Source organism: Mastomys coucha, unplaced genomic scaffold, assembly GCF_008632895.1.
Source record: "Mastomys coucha isolate ucsf_1 unplaced genomic scaffold, UCSF_Mcou_1 pScaffold5, whole genome shotgun sequence".
Lineage (NCBI taxonomy): Eukaryota > Metazoa > Chordata > Mammalia > Rodentia > Muridae > Mastomys > Mastomys coucha.
The window spans coordinates 96,802,544-96,814,905 of NW_022196911.1; the positions used below are offsets into that span (position 1 = coordinate 96,802,544).

The 12,362-nt window shown below is 50.5% G+C and overlaps 1 protein-coding gene across 3 annotated transcripts in view; it reads right to left on the bottom strand.

Moving 5' to 3' along the window:
• The window catches only part of Kcnh4 (potassium voltage-gated channel subfamily H member 4), a 20,206-nt gene continuing 7,844 nt past the window's right edge, over positions 1 to 12,362 (bottom strand). For all 3 annotated transcript variants that reach the window (XM_031351738.1, XM_031351739.1, XM_031351740.1), the window contains 11 exons: positions 12,001 to 12,208; positions 10,049 to 10,243; positions 9,437 to 9,636; positions 7,078 to 7,327; positions 6,257 to 6,501; positions 5,663 to 5,701; positions 5,112 to 5,464; positions 4,734 to 4,840; positions 3,786 to 3,862; positions 897 to 1,600; positions 1 to 236 (listed from right to left, as the gene is read on the bottom strand). In XM_031351738.1, the coding sequence (XP_031207598.1) occupies positions 1,205 to 1,600; positions 3,786 to 3,862; positions 4,734 to 4,840; positions 5,112 to 5,464; positions 5,663 to 5,701; positions 6,257 to 6,501; positions 7,078 to 7,327; positions 9,437 to 9,636; positions 10,049 to 10,243; positions 12,001 to 12,208 (2,070 nt within the window). In that variant the 3' untranslated portion in view covers positions 1 to 236; positions 897 to 1,204. The remainder of the gene's footprint in view (positions 237 to 896; positions 1,601 to 3,785; positions 3,863 to 4,733; positions 4,841 to 5,111; positions 5,465 to 5,662; positions 5,702 to 6,256; positions 6,502 to 7,077; positions 7,328 to 9,436; positions 9,637 to 10,048; positions 10,244 to 12,000; positions 12,209 to 12,362) is intronic.

Here is a 12,362-nt window from a genome sequence, read left to right on the forward strand (position 1 = left end):
TCTACAAAAATATATGGATTTATTTTCTATCCAAAAGTGAGCCTGGGGCATTGAGTGAGAAAGGAAGGCTGGAAACCAGAGAGGGCTTGTGAGTTGCTCAGACCCTCAGTGAGGTTGAGACCATGTTGGGAGGAGTGGGGCAGATTTGGCTTTTGTTTGGAGGTGGGAGCTGCAGAAGGGTAATGCTAGAATGCTTTGAGCTGCTGGCAGCAGAAGGGACCACCTTGCATGACAGCCTGTAGAAAGACAGAAACAGAGGTTGACAGGCCCAAGTCGAGAGTACAAACAGACGTTAGGACCCCCTTGGAGCCCACTCTAAGGTGGGGATTACAAACTGAAAAAACACAGGGACCAAACAAAAAGAAATGATCATCAAGCAGGAGACTGAAGAAATGGGGACTGCTTCTCCAGCCACCCAAGACTAGGAATTCCTGATTTTTGCCAGATGAATGTTGGCTCTTGTTTGTTTTTCTTGAGAAGTTAGAATACTGAATATTTTGTGGCTCTATCTGGAGTTTGATGTTGGTAACTCATTCATAGTTTGAAGAAGAAAAAAAAAAGTGTTCTGAGAGCCAAAGACACATCTGGAGCCCTCAGTTGTTTTCTGTGTGTGCCATGGGGGTGAAGTGAAGTCCTTCAGCTTGGCTGCTGGCAGGAGGCCTAACATGTCCTGGGTTTCTCAAATGACAGCTAGACTCTCAAACTCACTCCCCTCAAGGTGACAGTGTTCTCAGGGTCCTCTGCAAAGGACCCAGAATCTGGGACAGAGGAGCTTCATAGTACTATAATACCATCTAGCCCTCTCACTCTAGACCCTGCCTGGTCTAACCTCAGTCTTCCTTTACTAAACTAGACCCTTGTTCTTGACCGTTCTTCTGTTCCCAGTCTATACCTACCTCCAAGTCTTGGGGAGAAAGTAAGACATCTCCTTTTCGTAGCCCAACAGGGCGCCATGGTCCATTTCATGCCTGCTGGATTCCACGGCTTCAGGTGACTCCCCTCCCAGAAGAGGAGGATGGGGGATGGTTAGAAAATGGAACGGGGTTAGATGTGGCCACTCGTTGTTAAAAAGTCCAGAGAATCCAGAGCCAACCAGACCAGCTGGCAGCTGCTGACCCCAAGGCAAGAGGCCAAGGAGCCCAGGTCCTCCCTGGATGGCAGGTGGTAAAGCCTACCCCAGACAGGCCTGGGCCCAAGGCCAGGGTCAGTGGAATGTGTCTGACCCAGACTGGAAGCTGTGCTTCAGGAGGTTTGGGGTCAGGGGAGAAGCCTCTGGCACTGGAGAGGGTCCGAGAGGGTCAGGTTCTGAGGGATGGGGTGGCATCATGGGAGGTCTCAGCTCTGAGGGGGTGGCCCCCCTCTCCACTGTCCCAACACTGGCTGGACAGTGGACGACAGCAAGTGTAGTATTTTGGAGACCAGGTGGTGGTCCAGACATATGAGGAGAGATGCGTGGTGGTCTCTGGTGGGGACAAGGAAGGTCTGGGAGCCAAGGTGAGTCAGCTGAGTGGCTTGGGGGACCCAGCCTGGCCTGTAAGAGGCCCATCACTTGCCGCAGCTCCCGGCTCAGCTGAGACACTTCCTGATTGAGATGGGAGATCTGTTGAAAACACAGCAAAATGTCTCATGGATGCCATAGCAATAACCAGGTCACCCCTCACCCCCCACACTACAGTTTACAAAGTTCTTCAACCACCTGGGAATAAAAAAGAGCAGGAGCTATAATAGCCCATGAGTACCCCAATTTATTTCCAAAAAGTTATCTGCAGCAGCAGACACTGCTGTTCCTGCTCCTTGGCTTTATATGTATTTAATGTGTGTGTGTGTGTGTGTGTGTGTGTGTGTGTGTGTGTGTACACTTGAGTGCAGGTGTCCTTCTAGGCCAGAGGTCAACATTGGATAACTTCCCTTTATTCTCTATGGTTTTGGTTGGTTAGTTGGTTTTGGCTTTGTTTGTTTGTTTGTTTGTTTGTTTTAAGACAGAGCCTCCCTGGATGTTAGTGGCACACACTTTTAATCCCAGAGGCAGGTAGATCTTTGTGAATTTGAGGCCCGCCTAGTCTATAGAGTTCCAGGACAGGGTGGGAAAAAGACTGAGACAGAGTCTCTCACTGAACTTGGAGCTCACCAGCCATCTAGACTGGCTGACTGGCATATGTCCGTGTGTCTGTCCAAATCCCTTCCCCATCACCAGTGTTACAGACATGCAGCACTGTTGCCTGGCTTTCAGTGTTCACTAGGGAATCAGGTCCTTATGCATTGTGTGACAGGCACTTTACCAATTAAGCCATCTCCCTGAGACAGTCTCAAATAGCTCAGGCTGCTCTCAAACTTGCAGTGTAGGCAAGGGTGGTCCTGAATTCTTGATCCTCCATTGCCTCTATCCCTGGGGTTTTGGGGTTACAGGCATGAGCCACTACACTTCGCTCTCTCTCCCTTGTATAAAATATAGAAAAAAAAATGCACGGTCACAGCTTTGCTCTTAGCCTGTCATCCAAGTGTCTTCATGAGTGGTTTTTAGTGAGCGTGGAATCCATTGAGAAACTTGTTAAAATGCAGAGTTCTTGGCCCCACAGGAGACATTCCAAGCTGACTGAAGCTAGGGAACCTGTACTGATACAAACTCGGGTATGGTTATCACTGGCCTGGAGCTGAGGGCAGCCTGAGGCCGTAGCCAGAAGCAGAACTTGCCATTAACCTTGAACTGGAGATAGCTCTAGACCCCGCTCTGGCCCAGATGCTGCCTCTCTGGGATGCAGGCTGTTTATCAGAACTGAGGGAAGGTGACTCCCAGGGGTTAGGTTTGGTAGCTGTGTGGCGACAGACAGTACTGAGATCCCTTGGGAAAGAAGGAGAAGCGGTACCTAGCCTAGCCTAAGTATATAGAATATGGTCTCTTCCTGGCCATAAGAGCATAGGCCCTCTCAACCTAAAAGTACACACACACACACACACACACACACACACACATATGCACCACTAACCAAGACTGGATAAAGGTAAAAAGAGGAAGGACTTAAGCCTTGGGCATCAGACTTGTGCTTGGTTGGATGGTCCCAGGCTGTAAATGGAGACCCAGTTGTGGGAGGGGGAGGTGTTAATGAATACCCAAGATGCAGCAAGACCTGGACCAGATATATATGCACTCTTTTTTTTTTCCCCCAAGACAGGGTTTCTCTGTGTAGCCCTGGCTGTCCTAGAACTCACTCTGTAGACCAGGCTGGCCTCGAACTCAGAAATCCACCTGCCTCTGCCTCCCAAATGCTGAGATTAAAGGCATGCGCCACGACCACCCGGCATATGTGTGCACTCTTATCCTCACAATTCTGGAACGGACATACTATTTTTCTATCTATCTATCCATCTATCTATCTATCTATCTATCTATCTATCTATCTATCTATCTACCTACCTACCTATCTATCCATCTATCAATTAGTCAATTGTTTTTTTGATTTTTTGTTTTTTTGGTTTTTTTTGAGACAGAGTTTCTCCATCTAGCTTTCTACCTGTCCTGAAACTCACTCTGTAGACCTTAGACTCAGACATCTCCTGCCTCTGCCTCCTGAGTGCTAGGATTAAAGGCGTGCACCATCACCACCCATACACTGACAGATTATTTTTCTAATTTTTAGGGGAGGAAACAGAAGCCCAACCTAGCTGTGGGACTTGCCCAGAGTAATCTAGCTAGTGTGACTAAGAGGACACAGGACTCTGCCTAGCTCATCTCAGACCCCAAGACAATATTTTCTGGGATTGGACGAGAAGAGCCAAGCCAGACTCACCTCCTGGTTCAGCCTGCAGACCTTTTCCTTCACCTCCTCTGCTGCCTCTGTGGCCAGTTCCCGGCTGAGCCTGGGGCCTGCAGGCAGAATGGGGTGAAGAGGTACAGATGAACCCATGGAGCATGACTCCCTAAGTCCCCACACCTCTCTGTTGCCTGGCAAGTAGGAAGCAAGGAATAGAATGCTCTAGTGTCAGAGAGACAGGAAAGCCAACACCAGAGGCCGGTTTTGTGACTCCCCCAGCCTTCACTCTTCCTCCATGCCTGCCACTCTCCAGCTCTAGGCAACAGGGTTTCTTGGCATTCAAGTACAGTGTCTCTTCTGTGCATGCCTTTATACCTTTGGACAGTTGCTCCATTTTACCAAAGTGCCACACTCTCCTTTTATTTTTTAATTACACTTATTTATTTACAGCTATGTATAGGTGTGTCCCACAGTGCCAGGGCAACTTTCAGAAATCAGTTCTCTCATTCCATCATACAAGTTCTAGGGGTCACACTCAATCAGTCTTTACCATTGAACCATGTCAGTGGCTCCTTGCAGCCCATTTAAGAAGTAGCCAAAGTGTCCCTCCAGTCCTACCACAACATTTTGCTCTCCTTCCTCCTTGTTGTAGAACTCAGCGCAGAATTCTAGAATTGTTTATCTGTGTGAATGGGTATTGCTGCCCCCCCCCCATAAATTCATCACCCCCAATAAAATGTTGGCAGGATCTGATTTGGTTGTATGTAACTTTTGGCAAGATCTAGTTTAACTGTGTACCCCTAGGGTGGCACGGAACACACATGACATGGAGTGGATGGGTAGATGGACAGATGGATGAGACAGATGAGTGGATGGATGGATGGGTATGTGATGAGATAGACAGATGGATGGGGACAGGTGGATAGACGGGTAAATGAAAGGATGGATAAATGGGCAGATATACAAATGACTGTGATTCCTTACCTGAAGGGGGAGCCTGGGAGCGAGTTCTGGTGGGCTCTGGCCTCTTGCTGAACCGGAATGTAGGGGCCTCAGCTGTGTTACTGGAGTCTTCAATGCCATCCACGATCCTGAGGGTAGAGTCATGTTCATCAGCACCATAGGGAGGGTGCGGGGCCAGAATAGAGTAGGCAGAGGGTCAATGAGGGCAGCAGAGGCAGGAAACTGGGGAAGAACAGTGGTCAAAGCAGAATGGGATTGCAAGCTGTGGTTGGAAAGGCAAGGTTGGCAAATGGGGCAGAGACAGTAAGGAGCACTGGTTGGAACGCTGGGAATGGAGCCCAAAGAAGGTTCTGGAAGCCAGCAGGGATATGGGAAAGGAAAGGAAGGCTGGCATCTCACCGGGGACTGAGGTCCGGAGGTCCAAATGTTCCCAGTGGGGGAATGAGGAGCTGGGGGGGCTTCCAGGCAGCAGAGCCCCTGGGGGGGCCGTGCGGGGAGGGACTCTGACCCCGGCCAGCCAGGGCAGGGGAAGGAGATGGGGACAGGGAAGGAGAGGAGACAAGGGCTGAGAATGGGGGCAGCTCCTCGCCCAAAAGGCTGACCAGGGACCCCCGAGGTCGTGCTGGACTGAGGTTGGGCAGCAGGAGGGGCCGACGGGGCCTGGAACCAGCCCCAGGCTCCGTGCCACCCTCGGTTTCTGAGATGGATGGTAGAGTCTTGTCTGAGGAGGAACCAAGAGTGTCAGAGCGTGCCTGTTGGAAAAGGGAACATCAGTTGTTACTACTGGAAAGTAGGCGCAGGACCATTTACTGGATTGTAACCCTCAGCACCGTATGCAATCCCGATCCATCCTCTGTCCCTTCTCCCTGTGGCAGAGGGGCTAAGGATAGCTGCCCTGCCTCCCAACCTCTCCACAGAACAACCTCACCCCACCCAGAAATTTGGATTACCTGGGAGAGGCGAGGAGAACGTGAGAAGCGGCCGAGGCCCTGTGGAGACAGTGGGAGTTCAAGCTGACTCCTACCTCTCCTCTGGTACAGCCTCTCTTCACTCTACTGATCAGGGTTAAGGGATTGAGTACATGGGACCTTCTTATGAAATTGAACCAGACCACCAACTCCAACTCAGAGGACTTCAGAATGACAACTTGAGCCCCAAAGTAGCAAAAGACAAAGGCCTAAGGTATAGACACATCAGCCTAAAACAGAGTGAGAACCACTGGGACAATAGCAGAGGAGAGGAACTTTGGGAGGGGGGGTTTGGGGGGGTTGCACCAGTTCAGAGAGAGACCTAAAAGAAGGGGTTGTTTATAAAGATAAGACAAGGCTGAAAGGTAACGGGCAATAGTAGAAGCTGTGAGAGATTGGCCAGGGACTGGGTGAGGCCCAAATGAAGTGGGGTGGGAAGATAGTATATATAAAGCAATAGAAGGAGGTAGTTCCGAGTTAGAAGTGATGTTTTTAGGGAGGAGAGAGATGCAAGAGGATATCTGTTTTGAAGGAAGGTACCTCAGTGGGGGTGGCAGCCATACATGGTCTACCTACATTATTTTCAGAACCTTGGCGCAGGTTGAAGGTTAGGTCCCGGGGTAGGCCAGCCCGGAAGGCAGCCGCATATTCCGGATACAGCCGAAGAACCTCTGCCAGCCCTCGGCTGCTCAGCTGCTGCAGGCCACAGTAAGTCAGTGCTTTCACATCAGCGCTGGTCTTCAGCACACAGCTGGGGCCTGCCCCAGACCCAGGCTCCTGCCCCAACTCAGGGATGTCTGCCCCAATCAAGTCCCCCTTCCCTGTGGGTAGAGGACGGGGGACAGTCAACTGGGCTGAAGGGAATATCAGCGGGAGATGGTCCATATGTCTGAGAGATGATGGTCAGAGTATTTAAGGATGGTTGAAGGGAGTTAGTGCATTGGAAGAGGGAATCAGGGAACTTGCAAGAGGCCCATGGAGAGTGGCAGGTGAAGCTGGGCAGCAGCCAGTAGGAGATGTCTATAGTGCTGAAGAAATGACCAATAGAATTGGATGATCAATTAAAAAATGGCCAGAGGGGTCAGTTAAACCGTAAAGGTCAACAGGTTTTAGAGTCGTTTGGGGACGGTTCAATGGAACTGGAAGATGATGTAGAAAAAGAGGAGTTGGTGTGAATGACAGTCACTGACTGATGGAGGGCCCGTGGGTTAAGGGTGGCCAATGAGTTAGGGCAGAATGGGAGGAATGGCCAAGGGGGAACTGAAGGGATCAAGGAAGAATACTCCTCAGTAGGCATTCTAGGTGTTAGAGGTCTCCCATTCCCAGAACCCCATGCTATCCCCAAGGCCTCTGGAGAAGGTCTTAGGATGGGCAGTGTGAGATGGTGGGGTTCTCACCAAGGATGGCCAGCACCATGTTGTCTCGGAGCACCTCAAGTGAGCCAGAGCAAACGTAGTAGTGTGCCTGTAGGGCATCCCCACGGCGTAACAGGTACTCCCCAGGAGCACAAAAAGAGGTCTTGATGTGCAGGGAGAGGGCCCGAAGGCAGCCCCTGCTAGCTGCCCCAAACAAAGGCAGCTGCAGGATCTCGCGATTCAGGTGCATAGCGATGTCAGCTCGCAGCTCATCTGGGAAGTCGCGCAGTAACTGTCACAAGAGGTAGACGTTACTCTGGCCATCCCCTTGGCAGTCACTACTCAAATCTACAAATGAGCTGGGCTGTCCCCAAGGCAAGGGTGCCAACTTTCCCTCTCTTTGAAATTATCCTCTGGACCTTAGGGAGACTTCTTTTCTTTTCTTTCTTTTCTTTTAAAAAATATTTATTTGTTATTATATGTAAGTACACTGTAGCTGTCTTCAGACGCACCAGAAGAGGGTGTTGGATCTCATTAGGGTGGTTGTGAGCCACCATGTGGTTGCTGGGATTTGAACTCAGGACCTTTGGAAGAACCATCAGTGCTCTTGCCTGCTGAGTCATCTCAACAGCCCGAGACTTATTTTCTTATCTAGCCTCAATTTTCCTTACTATGTTGATCACAAAATCTAACTTCTGGGCAGAGACCAAGTCTTCCCCCTAGGTACTGCACGTGGCTGCACACACTGAGAAGCCATAGATTCTGGTGGCTCAATTCTATATAGTCAAGGGTCATCCTTGGAGGGTCAGACTTCAACTGGGAATTGGGAAAGTAGGAATCATCTTTGTTCCTATTTTTCTGGCAGTTTTGGACCCTCTCTTTTCCACCTCTGGGCCTCAGTATCCTTATCTCCAGGCTCATGCTAGGTCTTGAATATTACCAGAGCTCTGTACATTTCCCTCATAAAACCATGGAGCCCCTTGGCAATTCTGTCTTCCTGATCTCTTCCTTGTTCCGCCTGGGCCCCCGGAAGGGACTCCCTCCCAGTTTGGCTCCCTCATCTCTGGCCGTCCTTCCTCATTCCTTCCCCAGCCTCCTTGCATAGCCAATCCCCTCACTCACTTCTCTCACTTCTCAGTTCTACATCCCCTGGTCCCCTCCCCACCACCCCACACATCATGGTAACCAGCCTCCCTCTTCCCTACCAGTCATGCCTGGAAGCCCTAACATTGGGTTCACGGGTGTATTTAATTTACAACTACCTGATGGACAACTCATCTCCTGATGGCTCAGACCTGGACACCACGCTTCATTCCCTAAGCTCAGTCCTCCTCCTTCTTCTCATCCCTTGACCCCAAGCCAGACCTGGGTAGCACTGTGAGCTGCTCTCTTGCAACCACCTAGAACTTGCCTGCTCTTGTGGATCCTTTCCTGGCAAATGCTTCCCGTCCCCTTCCTCCTCAACCCTCTGCCACACTCCTTCTTAGAGATCTAACAGGATAAAACTGCAAACTCAAGGCTATCTGCTCTTGGGGCTGCAGCTGCCCAGCCCCAACTCTGCCACTGGCACCCCTTCCAGTACAACCTCCCCTCTCCAGAGCTCACGTTACTATTTTCAGATCCTTGAACTCATTTGTGCTGCTTTATTTATTTATTATATGTTAAGTACACTGTAGCTGTCTTCAGACACACCAGAAGAGGGCATCCGATCTCATTACAGATGGTTGTGAGCCACCTTTGGAAGAACAGCCAGAGCTCTTAACTGCTGAGCCATCTCTCCAGCCCTCCTTTAGTTCTGCTTTACTAGCACTCAGGAACCTAGGTTGCTTTTTTTTCTTCCCTCTCTCTTTTGGCCTGGAATGGTCTCATGGCAGACTGATTCTCTTGACCATGATATATCCCTCTCTCTACCACCTTCCTTCGTCCCCTCTGGGCTCAGACACAATGAGGGCCCTACTTAGGAACTCACTCCTGTATGGTTCTATTCACTACGTGTTTCTCTATACTGGGGTCCCTCTCCCACCTTTCTTGGGGTGTCCTTTAGAGCTGAGGCTGCCTGTAATCATCTCTAGCTACTGCCCCATTCTCCACTGTGTTCAGTATATAAGAATGAATGGAGAAGGAAGGCTTGGCCCCCTATAGTACTGGGGGAAACTGTGAAGCCTACCAGGATGGAGAAACTGAGGCCCAGAGAAGGCAAGGTGTGTCCACTCAAGTCCAGACTCAAGCATTCAGCTTCCCTTCAAGCACCAAAGAGAGGGATCTGGATTTGGCTGGGTGCACGTTCTTGCTAAGAGCTCTGTGCCTCTTTACACTCTGGTTGCCTCTGTTCCATGCCTGGAGAGGCACTAACCCTTCCTGACTGCACCGCCACGTGGCAGAAGCCCCTGCCCAGTGCTACCTCGTTGGCATCGATGCCGCTGTTGACTGCCCACGTAGTCTGGAAGTACTCGAGCATGCGCTGCTTGAGTGGGCGGGGCAGACGATGTACTCTGATGAAGTCCTTGAGATCCTTCATGCGGCTGTGGTAGAGCGAGCGTCGGGAGTACATGCGCTGGATGATGGCTGTGACATTCCCAAACACCACTGCGTGCATCAGCGCTACAGAGGTGGCAACCCAGAGTATCAAGAGGCGCTCACCGCATATTTTGCTCCTTGTGCTCCCCGAATCACCATGCCTTGGATGGGAAATCTCAGAGGTTCTGGGGGAGCACGGGAGAGCTAGGGGGTTCCTGTGAGCACAACTAGCAATCAAAGCAGGGGGAAGTAGATGGCAATCCCTAGATGAGGCATACCCATATTCCTCTCTCATCACCTGCTTGGCCATGACTTTGGGTATTTTTAACCCCTTGAAAGAGATCACAACTGTTCATGGGCACAATCATGGGTAGCGAATATGAATGAACATGTGACTGTGTGGACTTGGGTGGGCACCTTCCTTTCTCTGAGCCTTATTTCCCTGTGCACAAGCCTAGATTCACAGGCTCCCTGGAAATAGTGGGTCTGGCCTCACCGCCTATGAGCATCGTGCAGATGGAGAAGATCTTCTCAGCGTCAGTGTTGGCACACACGTTGCCGAAGCCTACACTGGTGAGGCTGCTCAGCGTGAAGTACAGCGCAGCGATGTAGGCACTGCGCCGAGATGGTCCGCCCGCCGAGCCATTGACATAAGGCTCCTCCAGACGCTTGCCCAGCTCATGCAACCAACCTGTGATGAGGCCAAGGGAAGAAATTATGGCTACACAAGCGCTGGAGAAAGCATTTCCCTGATCTGCCTGTTTGGCCTTGGATATGTGTTTATAGAAGAGAAGGGTAGTTTGTAGCTCCTGAGACAGGAAGTGTGCTGAGCAGCTGTGACTGGGCCTGGAGACCATGAACTGCCTACAGTTGACGCCAAGACTACCCACTCCATAGACCGTTGACCACAAGGGCCCCTTCAACTCTCTGGTATTTTACTGTGTGTTTCCTGTATATGTGTGTGTTGTAGGGAAAATGCTGAGATCTGAGCCAGCCAGGGCTGTCCCTGCCATCACCTGTAAACAGTGTCAAGGGGGAAGGAAAACAAACCTTTGCAGGTGGAAGGCAGGCTACATACATGTATTAGAAACCATAGGTCGGGGGTGGGCAACATGGATCCTAGGGACATCACTCTCTTAGGACATGGTTTTTTTTTTTTTTTTTGTGGAGACTGAGAGAATAGAAAATTCACCGTGGGGAAAGAAAGGAGCCCAGGGCTCCCAGGGAGGAAGACACGTACAAGACCCATGGTGAGAAATTAGCGGTCACTGGACCCAGGAGGGCAGCTAGTGCACACGAGGCTGTACAGGAGGAAGGAAGATGGTGGGAACACAGATCACAGAGGTCTGCCTCAGATACATGACAGCAACATGGAGTTCAAGGGCGATGAGGAGCTTACTTAAGGGCCTGGGTATTATGTTTTAAAATTATTATTACAGATTTATTTATTTATTTATTTTGATTTTTTTTCAAGACAGGGTTTCTCTGTATAGCCCTGGCTGTCCTGGAACTCACTCTGTAGACCAAGCATACCTCAAACTCAGAAATCTGCCTGCCTCTGCCTCCCAAGTGCTGTATTTAAAGGTGTGTGCCACCACTGCCCAGTATTTATTTTATTCTTAATGTGTATGAGTGTTTGCAAACCTGTTATGTATGGGCCTAAGTGGAAGCAGGGAATGGATCAGTGTCTATTATTTTTTAAAATTATTATTATAGATTTATTTTATTTTTTAATGTGTATGAATGTTTGTCAACCTGTATGTGTACTGCGTGTGTGTGTGTGTGTGTGTGTGTGTGTGTCTGTGTCTGACTGTCTGTCTGTCTGTCGCTTGCACAGGTCAAAAGAGGGCAGTAGATCCCCTATGAGCTACCTATCATAGGGGTGTTGGGAACTGAACCCCAGGTCCTCTGCAAGGTCAACAAGTGCTCTTAAACCTTGAGCCCATTGTAGGAGTCATGGAGAGAGGAGGGACCATGCCAGATCCAAGTGGTGGGTCAGTGTGGCCTGATGGAGGGGGAGGTGTCAAGAACAGCACCTAGGATCTGACCTACTTTCCAAGGAAACATTGAGGGCCTAGGTCTGCCTCCTTACCAGTGGCTCCATTAATTGTGTCTAAGAAGGAACTGATGATGGCAGAGTGCCGACAGAGTAAGCTCTTTCTAAGCCTTTACACATGTGCAGTTTCCTGTCTAAAATACCCTCTGTCCATCAACCTCTCTCCCTATATCTTGGTCTTGTTCCCCGATAGGCTGGAAGTTTCCCCCTAGGCAGAGCCCTTGTCTTCAAACCAGTATCTCTGCACTTAATACAGAAGAAACACAGGGCATCTTATTGGATGGCTGGAGGACTATGGACGAGGAGATGGTGAGTGCCGGTAGCATCCGTTTGGGGATAGGAGAGGTGGAGAGGTAGCAAGCAGGGGAAAAAGTCTAGGGCTGGTGGCTCACCAATGTCCCAGAGCAGCGGGTCATTGGCCTCCATCTCCCGGCGCCCGATGACGTACCAGATGCAAGCCATCCAGTGAGCAAGGAGGGCAAAGACGGACATGAGCAGCGTGAGCACCACTGCGCTGCACTGCGAGTACCGCTCTAGCTTCTGCAGCAGCCGCAGCAACCGCAGGAGCCGCACAGTTTTCAGCAGATGAACGAGCGAGGTCTGCAGGGGGGTGGGGGGGAGGCTGTCAGCAGGCACATCAACCCAGAGCTCTCATGTAGCCCCACCCCCACCCAGGCCCTTCCGGGCCAGACACCCTGGAGCCAGAGGAAGCTGAGGAGAAGGAGAAGGAGAAGGAGAAGGAGAAGGAGAAGGA